This window comes from Crinia signifera, chromosome 6, assembly GCF_055691185.1.
Source record: "Crinia signifera chromosome 6, ASM5569118v1, whole genome shotgun sequence".
Classification (NCBI taxonomy): Eukaryota; Metazoa; Chordata; class Amphibia; order Anura; family Myobatrachidae; genus Crinia; species Crinia signifera.
The window spans coordinates 108,758,856-108,779,716 of NC_139222.1; the positions used below are offsets into that span (position 1 = coordinate 108,758,856).

Below are 20,861 nucleotides of genomic sequence, written 5' to 3' on the forward strand. Positions count from 1 at the left end.
CCTGGACTTCTTCTTTCTTTGCAGATGGCCCCTTTTTGCTTTATACTTGAGATAACAAAGAGTGTATGAATGGGGCCATCGGACACCATTTTCCACCCTGCTACTTATAAAGAAGCAGGCAAATCCTTAGGACATAACAAGCACAAGTCTTCCTGCTTGTTCTATGACATCATGACCTCATGTACTCCGCATGATATGGCGCTGCTAAGATATTGTTAACCCAAGGGCATTATCTCCTAGGTGTATGTATCTCCTGATGCTTATAATATGATCATTAACGTTTATCTTCAACTATTTACTTGTGGGAACATCTACTAGTATTCTTCAACATCTTGTTGCCAGGAAGCAAACACATCACTTCAAGGATTATGTACTAACTTTAAACATTAAGCTGAAAGCATTGTTAGTGCCTTCTAAACTCATTATATTTATGCATTCACTCTTTTTGAGTGAATTAATGTCAAGGAACCAGGTACTTCCTATTGGAGGGTGTGATTTTCTTGGTTGGCAGGTCTATCGTTATCAATAAATAAAAACTCAAAACACATATGATCATTTTGTTTTGTATTATTTATAGAAATTCTTACATGTACATAAATACAGATATTTATACAAAAAAATACAGAAAAACATAGAACCTGTAAATCATAAAACATTAAATAACTGTTGGGGGTATCTCACGCACACCCTGGGCTGTCTGCTCTTTATATAAAAAATGTAACCTGTGTCTTTGAAGACTAATGGCTACTTTCTGTTGCTAGTAATATTGGACTACAGTATACTTTCTATGCCATATGGATAATACATGGACTACAGTATATTGTGGTGGCAAGTGGCAGACATGAATTTCAGCAGCAATGGAGTACTGAAGGTGCTCTGTGATTGGCTAAGCATTGTTGAACATAAAGATCAGGGTCCTTTATAGGAACACAACAAAAATCTAATTTAACTGACAAGATTCATGAGCTTGAATAAAGCCTCCTCATGTCAGATTAGATAAGTAAAATATTTGTTTCAAGGTGGCAAATTACAAATCATTGGGTCATCTTAAAATCAAATTGATTTTCAAGCAAAAAATGTATTTTATTTGTTTGGTTAAATTATACAAATTGCTTTATATAAAAGAGCTAATTCCACTATTTACAAACATGACATATGTAAAATCTGCAGGAGCTTATTTTAACTGGATACATTTCAGGTAAAAAATTATTCTCGTGGGGGAAATTTTATCCTATGCACAGTAATTTCCTGTTGACTGATAACAGAGAGCAATTACTTGCACTCATCTGCAAAGCAAATGTATACAAGCAAGCAGCTTAATTTCTATCACAGTATCAGACTTTTACATATACTGTAAATATTGAAGAGCTGTCATATAGAGCAACTTATATAGAGCAACTTGTATTATAGTCGTACTGATTATTTGACTATATATTAAGCTTAAAAAAAGCAGTTACAATTTCTGCTAACCGTTACCCCAGCGACGCTTCTTATTGACCTCATGTGTAATAAGGGGTAAGGAGCAAGGATAGGTGAATTAACATGGAGTTTGTGTCCCTTTACCACTAGAAATGTGTAAACCATTTCCATCAACAGACGTTGAATTCTTTCCTTTTTTTAAACAATAAATGAAAGTTACATTTAGAATAATTTCCCATCATAGTAAAATGAAGAGTGCTCAAATTACTAAAATGTAATTTCCACCACCAAAAATTATTAAAATCAATATTGAATATTGCATGCTTGTCTGAGACTTGTCTATAAACCCATATCCACAACAATACAAATATTATCTAAGAAAATTCTGTCCTATCATTTTATAAATAAAGAACTAATATGCTGACACTGCATTTAAGTGTAAAATTGACACTAAACTACAGGAACCAATAAGAGACCAGCTTTTAATGTCTAGAACAATGATGATAGATCAATGAAAATTTTGCACCTAAATTTAATATTAGTAAACAGCAAAAAGTAAAGAGTACAATATGGTCATCATAGTAACATACTGTAATTAATACAATACAAATCCGTGTTTGGCTTAATGCAGGCATGTCCAAACTATGGCTCTCAGGCTCCAGCTGTTATGAAACCACAATTCACATCATGCCATGCCACAGTTTTGCTATTAGGGAATGCTAAAACTATGGCAAGGCATGCTGGGATGTGTGTTTTCACAACAGCTGGAGGGCCACAGTTTGGACATACCTGGCTTAATATAATGCAAGAGGAGGCAATGTAATAGGAGAGCTGCCTGCAGCAGGTTACCATTTATTTACAGTTCAGTGTTACTGCACTTACGATACCTGTTAAATATGGCCCTATAATATTATTGCACCATTCAGTTGACATTTATAAAAACACATTTGGTTTACATATGGAACTTCAGAATTTAACTTCAGGGACATACACACAGGGTGATTTTTGCCTATTTTTTTAAGCGATCTGTGCAGATCGTGTAGAAATTAAGCATGAATCGTTCTGTGTGTACAGGTCATAGCGATGGCAATGGGCGCCATTGCCGGCCCAGATCTTTAGAACATGCAGGCAAAATCCAGTTAGATTGCCTGGCAAGTGCATACAAAACACTGGTTAGCACAGATTGTTTAGCATACATAGCTTTGTTTCTATGCGCGATCTAGACACCGGGAACTTCAAGGGAAATCGCCTAGCCTACATCGCTTAGCACAGAATGCGAAGCACACATCGCCCCTTTTACCTTATTTTTAAGTCAACAACACACAAATGATACAAAATTATAAATAAATAAACATCTAAAGGGCAGTAATAGTGGGTTATCACCAATCAAAAAAGATCTCATGTCATAGATGTGAAAAGGAAAGTCTACACTTTTTCAAATTGTTTGGGAATGTCTTTGTAATGCCCCGTACACACGCTTCGAACCAGGGTCATTTTCTGATTCGATTTTGCTCATAGAAACAAAATTGAATCAAAATCGAATAGAAAATGACCCAGAATCAAAGTGTGTTAACTGCCTTCCATGCAGATTAGTTTCCGATTTGCAGCCTGGCAATTATATTAATGGACTTGCCTGGCAATTATATTTTTGTTTCAAAGGCAGTGTAATGCTGCTCTATGCAGCATCCCCCCCTCCCTCCTGTTCGCTGGCCGTTGATATCGAATCTGTATCCACGGCCGCCACATCGAAGCATGTGTGCACGCCTTTACTCATTCTAGACTGATGAGATTTTGCTTCTCATAGATCATTTCAGATGTCATCCTTGGAACGTTTCCGAATGAACGTCCAAAGGTTCTACTTGTAAACAGAGGTGTCAGCACTTCCTGATGATCAAATAATGAAGTGAACTTGATACGGAAGCAGCAAAAGATACTGTACCTTTAATTTCACACCTATGGTTTCATTATATTTACTTAGTGTTTGATTATTACCAGTAAAAACAGTAAAATCTGTTATGAACTACAGTATTTTCGAAATGATTTTGGATTTATAAGATTTTAGGTCTTGGTGGGGAGTAGATGATTGTTAATTACAGATTTAAAATTAACAGTGCTTCCTTTTTCACATCATCAATTGTAAAACTTTTGTGACAGGGATAGTAATGCATATAATGCATATAATGGATCACAAAATCCTAACATTGAATGGTTGACTACTGTATACTACTTTGGCATTTACAGTGACAAAAATGTGCTAACTCTCTACATTGTGCATTCATTTTAAATACGTATATGTAAGCCAACTTCGCCATTGGCATTATGAACATAAAATACACATACCAGTATATTATTTTTTGTCAGGTTGACAACAACCCTTAAAAATGATGTTCCATTAAAGAATTTGTTTGTCTAAACCAGTAGTTCTCAACGTCGGTCCTCAAGGACCCCCCAACAGTGCACATTTTCCAGGTCACCCGGCAGGTGCACAGGTGCACTCATTAATCACAGACACATTTTAAAAGATCACAGGTGGAGCTAATTATATCACCTGTGATTCTGTGTGGAGACCTGGAAAACGTGCACTGCTGGGGGTCCATGAGGACCAGGGTTGAGAACCACTGGTCTAAACCAACAGTGAAAGCCTGGTGAGTGCTCCCTTTATTCGCAAATATATAGTGACATATGTGTGTATGATATACATAATATTACACGTTCAGAAAATACCTGTAATACAAACAGCTGCATAGTCTTTTTTTGTATTATTAGTCACAATGAGCACTGAAAGAACAAGTCAGGAATAAGCTGTGCCCCTAGTTCACAGTAGTTTTACTGTATACCTAGGGCATAATTCCTAATTGCAGACAAATCTGTTGGCTTGATATAAATGCAATGTTTGGAGGTCTGCAAAGGTGCAAGACCCGTTTTGCGCATGTGCACAGGTCCAGCACTGCTCTTCAAAACTGTGTCATGTTGTTGCTGTCTTGAAGATGTAATGGGTGCATCATGTATAGCATTTCTGACCTGTTAATATATTGATAGATTACTAAAAAAGCCCTCATCTTTGAAGGGGCATGACCATGAGTCTGTAACAGAATTATCTTCAAGATATAGACAAAGGGATTCTTTTTCCAATTATTTGGTTTAAAAAGCAACCAAATTTCTTTACTTCCTGATAACTCAATTTAAGGTAAGTAGAGATGTGCTTTTATTACAGGCTGCTCTGCATGTCTACATGTAAATGAAAAGGCATCACCTGAGCTATCAGGTTGCCTATGAATGACTTAGCAATACTTGTGTAAGGATGAAGCGAGTGAATGAAGAGATTTGAGGAGAGAGGAATTTGTTTGTCTTTATGAAAAATATTTTTAAATGGTAAAGATGGATGTCTGGCAGTAACACTGTGCTCAGAACGTAATCTGTATACAGTTTCAGTTTAATGCTACATACTACGGGCAAGCTTAAGATATGAGCGATTATAAGTCAATATGGCCTCCACCTGTAGGAACAGTTCCAGTTTAGTTCTATTGACCATACATTAGTTTTTAACATGGACAGATAATAATGGAAAAATAATGATGCCCATTTTAAAATAGCCACTGTTAATTCAGCATAAGGAATACGATACAGATTAAATGCAATCCAAATACATGTATTTTGTATTTGTATGCATTTGACATTCCTATTGGCAGCCTATATGCACACGGGGAGGGACTTACACAATTTTTCTGCCAGATTAAATGCAATGTTTACTTCAAGATATAAAATACAGATGTGTCCTCATACATTAAACAAACAGTAGGAAAGGTCCCAAGGTGCAACCAGTCCTTTCAGCCGCAAATCCGATGGAGGACCACACAAAACAATCCTCACTAGGAAAGTACTCCGAAACAAAAGGCAGAGATAAATCGTCTGAATCACCCTGTATCAGAATTTGGGATTTGATTTAAAAGTTTAGCGCCATCATTTCTGCCTTTTGTTCCGGTGTCCTCATACATCATTGTTCTAGTCGAGCCAAACAGACCCTCTCAGTGTCTCAGTGCACCAGGTCTATGGCGCTGTGCCTTTTTTTTCTGAAAATGCACCTAGTGTACCGGGTGACTGAGCTGATTAATTTGGACACTTGAATCTGTCTGCAACTGAGGGGAAACATTACTGAAGCCTCTAAAAATGAAGAAGTTATGTTGCCCATAAAAACCAACCAGCATCACCTAGTTTCGTTATTAGAAGCTTTAGTTAATTTTCTCCTGAGTCTCTGAATCTGCCAAGTTCTGTTGTGCTTCATAAGCAGACTCATTTGCACACAGATATACAAGTGTTGCATATGAATTAATGTGCACAGTTCTGGTGCATCCTAGTCATATCATGTTGCTAAGATGCATTTTTATCAAAAAGGTGCCAAATGCTAGCAGAGCTGCACAGGACCTGTCAGCTCAGCGGCACCAGGCATCTCTTAATGTGTGGTGCATTGAGGCTAGATATTATGAGGTAAACTGTGTATGTCACCTTTTGCAGAAAGACATTGCTGCTTAGGGCAGATTTTCTATGTGACGCGTGTGACCGTCAATGTTCATAGCATGTCTAATATACTGCATTGTTTTATAGAAATAAAAAAAAAACATTAACATAAATTAAATGCATTATTTACCAACACAAGGTACTTCCAGTGTCAAAGAAAACTATGTAGCATTGAAAACTTAAAGTATTCTTATGCCAGCTCTGGTGCATACTTTTGATGAATTCGTGTTGAATTTTGCATTCGGTGACACATGCGGCGCTACAGTGCTAAATAGCCCTTTTTTCCTATGGTAGCAGTCTTTAAAACGCAAAAAAAAAAATACTTGAATAGTGACAACACTGTAGCTCAATATTAGGTGAATGAGTTTAGTACTTCATTACATGACTGATAAGTGAAGGCAATAGCGTTGGGTAATGAGGACGTGTGGTGACAGCAGAGGATAGGCTAGGTGGGAGTTGCTGATGAGGTCACAGCAGATTCTTCTTGAGAGATCTTTTCTGAATGGCCATTGGCTGTTTTGTCTATGCTACTTACAGGGGAAACAGGTGGAGGTTTATAAAGACACAGAGCAAGTAGGAAGAACACCGATCCAATCACCTGTGACACAGAGAGTCAAGTGTTAATTAACAATTGTAAGTTAACAAAACATGCACCATGCTTTGTTAACCATATTGTTACCTCAAAGCCTATTTTATCCTTAGTTCTTTTAAGAATATCCTTATGCCTATCCCATGCATGTTTAAATTTCTCTACTGTATTAGCTTTGATCACCTATGATGGGTGAATATTCCACTTGCCCACTACCCTTTCTGTGAGGTAATTTTTCGATGTGAAGGCACACAGCATGCCAGGTTGTGTTCACATCACGATCTCGCTACAGCAAACTGCTATATGCAGTTCCTCTGTACCGGAACACATCTGTATTAAGCGCTTTCAAATTTTGTAATGTATGCTACAGTATGTACCATTATATTCGCCCTTCCTGTACAGTTTCTAATGTATGAATAATCTTCTGGAGATATGTCCTCCTGAACTGAACACAGTATTCTAGATAAGGCCATACCAAATACCTATAAATTGGCAATATAATAAATTTACAAAGTCTCAACATTGACAGATTGTTGACAGTCAACATATGATTTTTCATAGGGGGTCTTAACTAGCCCTAAAACTAAACCCAACTGCAGCCTAACCATAAATCATCTGTCTTTGTGCCTATAGACATTTTGTCAACATGCCATGTCGACATTCTTTCATAGCCGGCAAGCTGAATGTTGACCTCCTGTTCATGTTTACATTCCCTATAGTAACATTCTGAATGTATACTGTAATACACATAGGGCCAGATGCACTAAGCTTCAAAATTGTTAAAACGGAGAGTGATAAACAACCAATCAGCTCCTGTCTGACATTTTTCAAACACAGTCTGTGACAAGGCAGGTAGGAGCTGATTGTTTATCACTCTCCCTTTTTATCACTTTTGAAGCTTAGTGCATCTGGTCCATAGACTTTAGTTGTTTATTTTCATAGTTTAGCTATAACATTAATGAAGGTCAAGTGAGCAACAAAACAGTAAAAGTTACAGTTAAAAATAGGAAAGGTTCATATATGTAGTATTACTGTATCACTGTACATACTACACACACACGTGTCCCTGGCTAAAAGGTATATATAGTTCAAAAGTAGTCACTGTTTAGGGATGCAATCACTAAGTACATAACAGTGCTTTTAAACAATAAATGGTCCTACTTGAACAAAATGGGGGGTCATGTTGGCTGTTTATTTTCACTCGCTATTATAACTATCTGTATGCGTGTGTGTGTGCTCACCTTGTAAGCAAGACCAGCAAAGAGCATGTATTTACTCATTGCTGAATTTTGGTATATGTAACAGGAACCTTTCTCTCCACTTTGGTTCTGCCAGAGCAGGCATGAAATATCAATCATTGAGCCAAAGGCGATGGGTCCAGGGATTCCGCCTGTGGGGAGAATAGAGTTTATGAATTGATAATGTTTCCAAGGGACAGTCACTAAAATAAGCACACTAAAAACAGAAGATGACATCACAGTACTAGTATTTTTGGATCCGCCATTTGGCAGATCGTTAGCTATTGTGTGTGGCATTACAGGGGTTGCTTCTTATTTCCCCCACCTTACCATTTATCTTCCCTGCCTCCGCCATTGGGATGCAGTCAAAATCCCGACAGGGTCAAAATCCCGATATATAGAATGTACAGGTGAAACAGTCTACATGACTTTCAGTCGACAGGTGCGAGGTCGACATGGGTTTTTTCACAGTTTTTTGACCCGACATGTGTCGACAGGCAGTATTTCATGCCCTACCATCCACTGGGGCGTGGTGGGAGAATAAAATAGTGTGCCGAGTGCAGCGAGGCACCGCTTTCGAAGCATTGCGAGCGGCTGCGGTCCACTTACAACTGTGTCCATGTCGACTGTGTCGACATTCGGGTAAAAAAACAGTGACAAGCCCATGTCGACCTCACACCTGTCGACCAAAAGTCATGTAGACTGTTTCACCTGTACATTCTATATGTCGGGATTTTGACCCTGTCGGATTTTAAATGGCGGGATTTTGTTCTTGTCGGTATTTTGATCCATTCGGTATTTTGACCCTGTCGGGATTTTGACCGTCGGGATTTCATACCGAATCCCCGCCATCCAGTCTCTCTGTTCCTGTCTATTTTTACCTTTATCCTGTCTGCCTCTCCTTCTGTTTGCATCTACCTCACTCCAGTGTCCACCGTCCATTCTTCTATCCCCCCCCCACCTTCCTTCCTTTTTGCCTCTTCTCTCCCCTCCCTTTTTTTCTCTTTAACAATAGAGCTCAGAGAACTGGTTCTAACTCAGTGTCAGGGTAAGAACTGTAATTACACACAAAACCACCCGCATGTCACTGTGCATGGTCATTGACAGACGTGTTAATAGATCTGTAAACAGTGTGCACAAAACCAACCAGCCAATTATAGCTGTTCACTATAGACTGAGACCTTGGGGGAATCTAGGATGGTTGCCCATACCACAAGTGACGATATCTGCACTGGTGTGTGGAGAACTAGAATCTTCTTATTAAAAGGGTCTCATGCTTTTCTAGTACAATGCAAGGTCCCTACAACTTATAGCGGGTTATTCTGGTTCACTCGCAAAAGCAAATTCACTCTCAGATGGACAAAACTTTATGCACTGCAGGTGGGGCAGATGTAACATGTACAGAGAGTTAGATGTGGGCATTATTTTGTTTCTGTGCAGGGTAAATACTGGCTGCATTATTTTTACACTGCAATATAGATCTCAGTTTGAAGCACAAACCCCACCCAAAATGTAACTCTCTCTTCACATGTTACATCTGCCCCACCTGCAGTGCACATGGTTTTGTCCATCTGAGAGTGAATTAGCCTTTGCACATAGTACAATATTCCTGGCTATAAGCGTGAAACATTACAGTATGTTTATGAGCTCCTTGCTGTGCCATTGTAAAGTCACTCAACAAGTCAGTTTCCTTTCATCAGAAAATTACAGTACATTATCCACACACTGACAAGTGAACAGTGTATTGTATGTATTTATTTATTAACAACTGTTCTCACTGATCCTCACCACTTCCGGATGACACATTTTACACATACTATTCATGATACAGACAGTGCACTTTAATGGTTAAGCTGAAGACAGTACTTGTAAAATGAAAGCCCCTTAGTAAGAAGCACTTTTCTCAGGGTACATGCGGAGATGATAAAACACAGGAAATTGCAGAGTTTATCAGCTGGGTTACAGAGTCCATTAGTATAAGTGCTTCTTATTATACCATACCTAATGTCCGTACTAATATCCACTGGATCCCAAGTGCAAAAGAACGCTGACTATCCGAGACACACCTAGAACATGAAAGAGCCGTGTGAGTCTCACAGGGAAAAGGTCTCATAAGTCATGTGTATTCATGTACCGGTGAGTATAACCCCATCAGTGTGACAGGAATATCACTGACTGAACTTGCTACATTCTATTCTTTGTTATGCTAAAACATGCACGAGTCGCAGAGTGCATTAAAATGATCTCTGACACATAGCTGCCTTTTCCCCAGTCAGGAGTATTCCTATGCAATGATTCTCTCACAATAGAAAAGTCTTAGCACAGGAATTTGTGGCGAAGGATAGGATTGATGTTATGGGGTGAAGTGGAATAGGCTATATCTAGTGATGCGGCCAAAGTCTGACACAGTTTATGGTTATTGCAGCATAAATGGCTCGTCAGTAAGAAAATATTGTACATATGACCCACCCACCCCAGGTCACATGGGATCTGGGTTTTCAGCGTGAGTGATAGATAGGTATACTAGATCTACATAGCCTGGCTATGTGGCGCAGATATGTGTGATGTCATTCATGTATGAGCACCTTAACTCAATATTCCAGAGGTTGATATGATGGGAATACAGTAACTATTGTCAATGAGTCATCATTCAAATACATGCTAGAGAGCCTCTCAATGAATAGACACTGTCTAGGTTGACATGCACTAGTTTGGCTCTGACAAAAGGTTGACATGCACTACGTCAACACTGACAAAAGGTCAACATGCATAACATTGACAAAAGGTTGATGGCTGCAAAAGGTCAACATATAAAAAATGTTGGTGTCAATGTCGACACCTGAGCATGTGGAGCTTCAAGGAGTGTAGCGAGTACCCTCGCAGGGCTGGCTATGCTATGAGCCAGGTCCACTCCACTCCGCACATTTTACTGTTCCCAATCCAAACAAAGAAATAAAAATTGTGAAAAACATAGGTCAACTTTCCAGGTGTCGACCAATGCCATGTCAACCTTTTTGTCAATGTCGACCTATTGGCTGTGGACCTATCCCCTGGATCCCATGAATATCTCTGCTCTTAAACTCACAGGTGATCTGCATTAGCTGTAATGATACCTTAGTGTTGCGGTCAATGCAGGTATACTGCACAGGAATGTAAACAGGATAATAGAAAACGTAAATGCTAAAAGCAGAGACATCTTGTGACAGGAAGACGAACATTTCCCCACTACGGCCTGTCCACCAGCCGCTGAGATATTTGAGGCAATACAGCTGCAGTTTTCATAAACCTAAACAAAAGAGATAATGGTCAGGTAAAGGCTGCCATTACATTTATTTATTAACAGTTATTTATATAGCGCACACATATTCTGCAGCTCACAGAGAATATTTGAACATTCCCATCAGTCCCTGCCCCAGTGGAGCTTACAATCTATATTCCCTACCACATGTACATGCACACACAGACATTCTAGGGTTAATTCTTTGTTGGGCGCCAATGAATCTACCAGTAAATGTTTGGATTGTGGGAGGAAACCAGAGTACCCGGAGGAAGCCCACACAATCACAGGCAGTATATACAAACTCCACACAGTTAGGGATGTGGTGGGAATCGAACCAATGACCTCAGTGCTGTGAGACAGTAATGCTAACCATTACACTGTCCGTACTGCCTTGCCGTGCTGCATGACCACTACAGTGAAAATGAATACACTTTCATATATGGAAAGGCATCATCTAACATCCACACATATTGCAAAACCAAGACAGAATGTAAATCCTCCATTGTTTCTCTTCTTTAGCTATAGTATATTTGCCTATAGTATGTAAATGACCCCAGCATGCTCTCTATGATCATCTACAGGCATACAATGGGATGTTCTACAGGAAAGGAAGCTGGTGTACATAGACCAAAACCCTAGACTCCTCTTTTACAAATAGTTTTGTTTATAAAAACATACATAAGCCAATTTAAATAGAATACACAACAGACTGCACTTTAGATTTATTTTACTTCTTTTATTTTGCTTTCCTATTTTCCACTATGAACCACATTTGTTTTTTATTGTCTCTGGTCTACCTTTACCCACTAGATGTTAAGCTCCCATAAGCAGAGCATGCATATCTTTTGTTTTAGCAGCTGCATTTGTTTGGTTACTGTATGATCCAGTTTTATATACAGTAGGTTTTAGTTTTAGTCTGGCACTGTAGACCATTTAAATCAGTGATTTTCAACCTTTTTACCTTGTGGCACACTAAATACGATTTTAAAATTGCCAAGACACACCATGAGATCCCCACACTGGCCCCCACAGAAAAAAACAAAGCTATTGGATATAAAAAAATCAATCACACTGGTCCCCACAGGTAACAAAAATAAAATACATTGGCCCTTTACATGAAAAGAAGAGACCAGTAAATAACAGTAGAACTGGTGGTGGCTGTAAACTTGTTTGGGCAACTCTAGATTTGGGGGCACACTTGAGAACAGCTCAAGGCACACTAGGAACTCTTTCAGATGTGGTTGCAAAGTGGCTGAATACTCAAACCGGTTGATCTGTGACAATGGTACTGGTGTTTCTGCAGTTGTACGCCTTGGAACGGAAATGAGTAGACAGCAGTGAGCATCCCTATACTCAGGTAAGCTTGTGCCCATTATAGCTTATAGTCGCAATTGCGGATGGTAAAAGATTGCGACAGCAATCATATCAAAACCACATGTGAGTGAGGTTTTTGACACAGAGGGTCATACCCAGATGGAGAAACTGCACCTGCCAAAGGGACTGTGGGAGTGATATGGTGCGTCTGATGATGCATCAAAAGCTGGGCGAAAAGAAAGACCAGCCAGGGTGTTCATATTTAAGCTGGGGGACCTTGAATAAAAAGTCCCTCGGCTGTGGCATAACACGCTGGTTGTTGGAGACCGGTGCAGCCTCCAAAATATGGGGAACTGCTAATCTTCTTGTCCCCCCATAATTTTGGAACCAGTCCAAGAGCCCCTTGCTGCTTTATTTTTAAATATGGAGAAACCCCATTACTTTGCAACCCTGTATTTGGGAAACTAGGACCAGCGTCTCAATGAGCCCTGGGCTAGTAATGCTTGGGATGGGGAACCCCACACTGTTTTTTTTTTTATTCATTTTTATTTGTACACACTTTTTTGGGAGAACCCAAATCCTTACCAAAAATCACAAAGAAAATAGACTAGGTCCAGGCTGGCGAGTTTGACAGAACCATGCACAGATCAGTAAGGTCTGTGCATGGTTCTGTCAAACTCGCCAGCCTGGACCTGGTCTATTTTTATTTTGCGATGTTTGGTAAGGATTCGAGTGCGATCTGAAGAATCGCACCCTATTAAATTTGCGATTTTGCGAACATCTGGATACGATTTTTGAAGTACAATTTTTTGTTCATGGCAAAACATGTGATTTTTACAGCTAATCGCATGCTACAACATGTGCAATTTTTGGAAAAAAGGCAATTTGGCCATTTTTTAAAAAATCGCACATGTCTAAAAATCGCTCCATATTACATATCACCCATGTTCTCCAGAACACAGTATTCTAGATGAGGCCATAGCAGTGACCTACACAGTTGCATTATTTCTTCTTTCTATCTGCTGCTGATTCTTCTGCCTATGCAACCAAGCATGTGACTTGCCTTCCTCATTACTACGGATGCACTAATGGGCATTACTGTAGATGCTGAAAGTGTCTTGGCCTTTTCACTTTCAACACAAGGATGTTCACAATGGAACGAGTTTGTAGCCGCATTTGAATAATGTTACAGTTTGGTGACTGCCAGTAGACAATGCTATGTGTGCTTCTGCACCTGACTTAAGGCCCATACACACAGGTTGATTTCTGCCTATTTCCTAAGCGATCTGTCTAGATTGCTTAGAATTTTTGTTTTGTTTTTAAATTGGTCCGTGTGCACACCCATAGCGATGGCGATGTGCAGTCCGGCGCATCCCCATTGCCCGCTCAGATCTTTAGCACCTTTAGAATTAGGCTCTAGGTTTTGTTTTTTTTCCCAGAAGCCAATTAACTAGCCATTGCATATTTAGGCCTTTATTCAGATCTGATCGCAGTACAAATTTGTTTAGAAAATGGGCAAAACCATGTGCACTGCAGGTGGGTCAGATGTAATATGTGCAGAAAGAATTACATTTGGGTGAGTTATTTTGTTTCTGTGCAGGGAAAATACTGACTGCTTTATTTTTACACTGCAATATAAATTTCACTTGGAAGTAAAACCCCGCCCATATCTAATTCTCTCTGCACATGTTACATCTGCCCCACCTGCAGTGCACATGGTTTTGTCCATTTCAGAAGGAATTTGCCTCTGCGAGTGAACCAAAATAAGGGCCTTAGTGTTAGAAAACACTGAAACACCAAAGGAAACCAATGAAAATACGAAGGTAGAATACAAACTCAATGCTAAACACTTTCCCAACTTTGCAGTGATTATTAACATGATTTAATTTGTAAATGTGCAGTTACATCACCTTGTTACCATCACCATGGTCCATGTATGTTCCCGAGCACCCAGCATAGCAGGCAGAATAATACATTACACCATCCACTCCACAGACAGGACTGTAATGATCCTGCAAACAGTGGCAGCCACCATTACATGCAGCGGACAAATTCAGGGTTCCAGCAAAGAGGACACTGCAGAAAAAGCCCAGAGAACAATGACAGTTATAACCTGGATAATCTCTCCCAGAATGCAACACTCTAAAGCAATATAGAAACTGTACTTGTTATGCATAATTTCATGAATGGTAAAACAGAGTTTAGGCACAAGAATACCCACAGTGACTAATTAGATTTAAACTTACTTTTTCTGCTGCACCTTAAAAAATGAAAGCAAATGCCGGGATGCTAGTGATTACCATAACTTTCTCTTCTGCACCAGTATTACCAAATGAACCTTATGTTTTACATAGGGAGCGGTAATGGTGTCCGCGTGGGATGCCGGCTTCACTCAGAAGTTTTTTAAAGCGGCAATCATTTACAAGGCAAAACCATTAACTATTTCTGGTTGTATTACCATTACTATGCACATTAGGTCGACTTGTCCAAGTTGGACCTAATTTCCCCGGCAGCTCCTTGGGACAAGTCAGATATGATTAGGCACTTGATGTGCCATTTTTTTGCATGTGATAAATCGTATGTGATTAATCACATGTAAAATCCTGGGGCGCAGCAGGCGGAGGGAGCTGGGGGCGGTGATAGCCAGGCTGCAAGAAGCCACGGGGGAGAGCCAGGAGTCAAGCTACATTACAAACCCCCCATACAAATGAATGGGCAGCCAGTGATTGGCTGAGAGCTCTCTTAGCTAATCAGCCGCTGTCTGGATTTCAGTGCCTGCCTCTCGGGTCCCCTGGCTGACTCGCAGCATTCCCCCGCCCACCACCTCTGTTTGCCCACTGGCCACCACCTCTGTTGGCCGCCTCCTCTATTCGACCCCCCCCCCCCCCCGGCAGCCGCCTCAATCTGCCCCTCCCCCCCCAGCTGCCGCCCATATTTGCCCCCCCCCCCTTCCCAGACTCCTGGCAGCACATTATATCTATCAAATCTTATATGCAGCCTCTCGCCACCGGTTTGGCCATCCCTGAGATAAGGTCACAAAGAAGTACACTTCTGACTGCCAACTCCAGCAATGTTTAAAGCAAAAAAGAACACTTTTTTTTAAAATAGGAAAACTGTCACAAAATCTCTTTTTCTGATTCTCACACCCTATTACATTTGGCCCTTGAGGATTGAGGCTGAGAACCACTGATATAATACTTATAACAGTATATTTATTTGTTTTGTGTGTGTATGTTTATAAAACACCTTTACATATCACCAAACTGACCCAATCAATACACCACTCCCTTATGTACTACTGTAGGTCCAATCAAAACACTGGAATTCTGGCACCTCACTTGGTGATATATTATGTGGTTAGACCAGTGGTTCCCAAACTGTGTGCCTAGGCACCCTGGGGTGCCTCAGGACACTTGCAGGGGTGCCTTGGTTTGGTGGACCAGGATCAATTCATATTATGAATGGTCAATGTACCAGGCAAAACCAGTGCTGGTGGCTGCCAATCATAACATATGTGGACAAACAGAAGCAAATCCTGTCCCTCACCACATAACTGTGACATATACACACAATGCACTTAATTTAATTAGTAAGTTCAGCTATGACAATACCTGTCATGGTAAGGTGCTGTCACTCCGGCCATGGGCATATCAGGGCAGCTTATTAGGAATATGAAGATTGACAACAGACTAAGAAGAGTACATAAGATACAAAATTTTATCACTCCTGAACAGTGAAGTTTCAGTTTGTTCACTATAAATCCCCCAAGAAAGGTACCTCCACCACCGGCAGGAACCACCATATATCCTGAGCAAGGGAAAGAGAAAGAGAAAAAAATGAATCAACATTTATTTTTCAAACTATCTACAGAATTCTCTCTCATGTATAACCAGAAAAATATGTACAGTTTGACTCTCACTCATTGTTATGTATAGAGATTGCTCGTAAATGTGTGCATTATGTAAATCACAGCCATCCTCAAAGCCGCTCATCTGCTGGTAATACCGGCAATGATGATGCCGGAGTGCACAGCAGCACAGTAAGTCTGATAGTCGCTCAGCCTATGCCTCCACAACTACTTACCTCACTGCTATGATAATCTCATATCACATGGAAGGGCAGTGGTATAAAGGTTGCTTGTGTAATATAATTGATTATGGAATAATTGGACATGACTGTACACTAGTTAAAGTAATTATTTGAATGTTTAGAGAGATAAATACTGCAGTATAGTCAAAGGTGAGAACTAGCCTCTGTCAGGGCGCTTGTGCATCAGTACTTGAGATAGTATTTAAGTTTTCATCTAGTATTGAAAAATTGAATACTGTAAATATTAGAAAATGCCTAATAAACTATTAATATATATTTAAGGAGTGTTTCACTTTCTAGATAAATTCTGTGGACTATATAATGTAAGGACTTATGCTGGGTACACACCAGGACGACAAGGGTCCGATCCCATCAATCTAGATCCAATTCTGACCGATTGGACGTAGATTGTGTGGTGATTGGGCCCTTTTCTGTCCTGGTGTGGTCCGATACCTATCCAATGTGTGGTCCCGCGGGTCGGTCGTTATTCAGATCCTACCTGCAGCAGGTAGGATCTGGAAACAACCATACTCCCGGGTGCGGGTCGCCATCAGATCGGACCCGCTCACGGTGCACATCGTGATCGGGTCGTCCTGGTGTGTACCCCACATTAGTAGAGGTCCTTTTGCTGCAAATAAATGGGTCCTAATGTTAGGGAATGAGCAGGCTCTTAAAGAAGGTTGGTTTTGTATTCATATAATGCACTTGATTAGCCAATAAGGTACTGACATCACCCACTGCTTCTCCCTATCATCCTTACCCGTCACTCGCTGTGACTTCCTTCCATCACCCACTGCCTCTCACGGTCATCCTCTGTCTATCACCCATTGGGCGGTATTCAATGTGAATACCAGCAACGTGCAGCTAATCCTGTTTAGAATTCGCTGCACATTCGCCACTGCCCACCACGTTCCGGAGCCTCGACGGCTCCGGTATTCAACGAGTCAGGGGCTCACTGCCCTTGACTGGCGAATTTGTGCTCCTGCGGCAATGCCGCAGGGAGCCTTAGGACGGTGGCAGGCAGGGAGATGGAAGTCTCTCTGCCTGCCCCAGAGCGTATGTGGGGGGGAGGTGGGCTCCCCGGGTGCCAGGCAGCACAGACTGCCCCCCGGGGGTGCCAGCAGGGGACCGGGTATATTCACTACACCCGATAACGATCGGGTGCAGTGAATATATGAATATCTAATGAGCGGCTCGGCTCCGGCGCCCTCTGCTGGCTGCTGTGTAAAAAAAAAAAAAATATTTTTTTTTAAATTAAATATATATTCATGTGCTTACAGCACATGAATAAATATAGCATGCCCCTCCTCAGAATAAAATTCCTGATTTTTTTACACCAAATGTAAAAAACAAAACACTTTATTTTAAAAGTTCACATTCCACTTCACCATAAAAAGATAGCGATTGCTACTCGGTGAATCTTGGCGAAAAAAACCTTGAAATGTATTCGCCATCTGCTCATTGAATAGGGTGATTCACCGTTTTTGTCAAAAATTCGCCAAACAGCACAAATTCGCCATAAAAACATGGCGAATCAGGCTCATTGAATACCGCCCATTGTCTGTCCCTGATGTTACCCACTGCTTGTTTCCCTCTACATGTCATTCACTGCCTCTGTCACACTCTCCCCATCATTCACTACATCTACCTGTCACCATTTTCCTTCACCCACTGCTTCTCCCCATTACCCTTTCCCATCACTCACTATGACTTCCTTCTGTCACCCACTGCCTCTCAATGTCATCTTCTCCCTATCACCCATTGTATGTCCCTGATGTTACCCACTGCCTGTCATCCTCTACATGTCACTCACTGCCTCTCACTATTACTCTTCCCATCATCCACTACCTCTACCTGTCACAATTTCTCCGTCACCCACTTCCTCTCCTTGTCACCCTTTGCCTTTTCCTATCACCCACAATCTATCTCCCTCTCTATGTCATCCTATAACATGTGCCATATTATGAACTTGGGATGGGGCAGCGGGAAGCATTTACAGGAATTCAAAAAGTCCCTCCACAGTGAGAGTGGTCTCTGGCTTCAGATATCTTTTACAGCTGTAGGAGGCCAGAAAGGTACAACAATGTCAACACACTGTGATACATAGTTCACCAGCATGACCAAGGTTACAATAAATGCACACATACTCCCAGAACAGTACAGCGTTATTAGCATACACGCTCACACACACACACCATACATACATACATGCATACATACTCACCTTACCCCAGCTCCAACGCTGGGCGGTCCTCTTCTCCTGTAGTATCCAGGAGGTTGAATAAACAAAGCGCAATAATGACTGGCCAGCCGTTGATTGGCTTAGAGTCTCAGCCAATCACCGGCCGGTCAGTCATTTCAAAATATTCAGCAGCCGCATCCTCCTGACCGGCAAAATGCCGCTACAAGCTCCAGCCTCCCAGCTGCCGCTTGGGCGGACCCCGTTACTATGAGCTGCCTGCCCCCCCCCCCCACCACCTGGCTGGACCCCGCTGCCCGGGAAGGAGGTCCCAGGTCGGGTGGTCGGACGGCCAGCAGGTCTGACCACGGGACCGCGCATCGGACCTGAGGGGACTGACCAAACTGAGCCGATTTCACAGCCCAATTCGTCGCAATTGCCCGAAATCGGCTTAGTGTATGGGCACCTTTACTCTCTGCACATGTTCCATTTGCCCCACCTGCAGTGCACATGGCTTTTCCGATTTTGAGAACAAATTTGCCTTGTGATCAAGTCTGAATTACTCGGTGAGTGCCTTAATCATACCTCCCAACATGACCCATTCCAGGAGAGACACAATGCTCTGTTTCTGGACTTCCTTCTTAATGTATGATTGCCATCACCTGTTTTGAACAGGTTCATTGATCTAAACGGTGTCTCAACACAGGAGATGGGAATCACTAATTAAGAAGGAAGTCCAGGAATAAAGTATTCTATCCCTCCTGGAGATGATCATGTTGGGAGGTCTGCCTTAATCACCAAATAAAATGTCAACTATTCCTTACAACTATATTCAATAATGATTTTACTCAGTCTGCTGATTTTCCCAACACTCCTTTTCAGCTAAACACATCACACTTCATTTGACCTCCAATGTCTTTCACTTTCACTTTTATGGCACAATGAAGCTTAACAGTAAAGAATGTGCTCTTGGCAAACCCTCAATGACTAACCTATTAACTATATGTTACTGTATAAAGCAGTTTTCTCTTTCCTACCACCCACATTATCATATTCTCAAAAATACAATGCTGTTAAACATCTGCAAAGGCAGTGAGAAATGCACATGTAACAAAGCGAGGCACTCATGGAACAAAGACGAAATGTGCGTGGTGCGTGTTTGGAAAGGCTGCTTAAAACATCAATTTTATTCATTTATTTTAAAATATCCAAAAGTAAAATATAAGAGCAACGGGCAGCTGGTTTTATATTTTAGCAAACATCTCATTCATCTCTAGTAAAATGCACAAATGCACAAATGCAAAAAACAAATAACATGTTTACAGTGATGATCGTCAAATAATAATCATAGTGAAAATAATATTCCAGGTACATTAAGTATTACAGATTTAAATATTATAATTAATTTATGTAATCTTGGTCTGTCCCTAGTGACAGTCTACATACAATGTCTTCAAGTGCCAAATGAGCATATCAATGATTACATTTGCAAAGAGGGGATCAACCACAAAGGTAATTTTGATAACCTCTCCAGTATTTATTTCAAATTATAACAATATATTTCTGGAGAGAAACTGTACATAAGACCCGATTCATAGTTCAAGCTATGCCGAAAGGAGGTGCGAGAAAATGGGCAAGTGTAGCAGCCGCCAGGGGCAAACGCAGGATTTTCAGAAGGGGGTTTCCAGAGGGGCGGAGCAAAGCACGGAGATGGAGACGTAGGTGACCCAGTTTATGCCTGGTCAGTTAAAGTATTATAGACCAAATGTATATAAATAATAATAATAATAATATATATATATACATATATACATACATATATATATATATATATACATACAGGGGGATCAACAGCAGTGTAGACCCCTGGGCATAGCAATGTATTGGGCCCCCTACCAATCCTCCAGCGGTAGGGGTGGGGGAAGCTTTGATATCCCGCGGGTGGTAGGGGGTATTATATCACCCGCTCAGCATGTAGGGCCTGGATCAGTAATTTTTACTAATTACCCCTTTACTGCACAGATGGTGGGAGATGAGGTGGGAAAAGGGGGCATCGGGCTGAATGAAGGGGCCCTGATACATAACTTCCAGGGTGGTAGAGGATGTTTAATATGCAGAGGAGGGGTGTATAGTGGAGTGGGCTTATTAATCATAATTTTCTGGTGGGAGGACAGCTTGCTTGACTGCAGATATCTCCAGTTCCCGGAACTAGATTTCTTAGCTTTTAATGGAATTAAA

At 40.9% G+C, this 20,861-nt stretch overlaps 1 protein-coding gene across 1 annotated transcript in view; it reads right to left on the reverse strand.

Annotated features, from left to right (window-relative positions):
- Positions 1-551: 551 nt before the first annotated feature.
- Positions 552-20,861, reverse strand: part of SLCO4A1 (solute carrier organic anion transporter family member 4A1) — a 73,221-nt gene continuing 52,911 nt past the window's right edge. Inside the window, exons 8-13 of the mRNA XM_083146795.1 lie at positions 15,967-16,162; positions 14,266-14,431; positions 10,875-11,047; positions 9,763-9,827; positions 7,765-7,913; positions 552-6,532 (exon numbers count right to left, since the gene is read on the reverse strand). Of these exons, the coding sequence (XP_083002921.1) occupies positions 6,380-6,532; positions 7,765-7,913; positions 9,763-9,827; positions 10,875-11,047; positions 14,266-14,431; positions 15,967-16,162 (902 nt within the window). The 3' untranslated portion in view covers positions 552-6,379. The remainder of the gene's footprint in view (positions 6,533-7,764; positions 7,914-9,762; positions 9,828-10,874; positions 11,048-14,265; positions 14,432-15,966; positions 16,163-20,861) is intronic.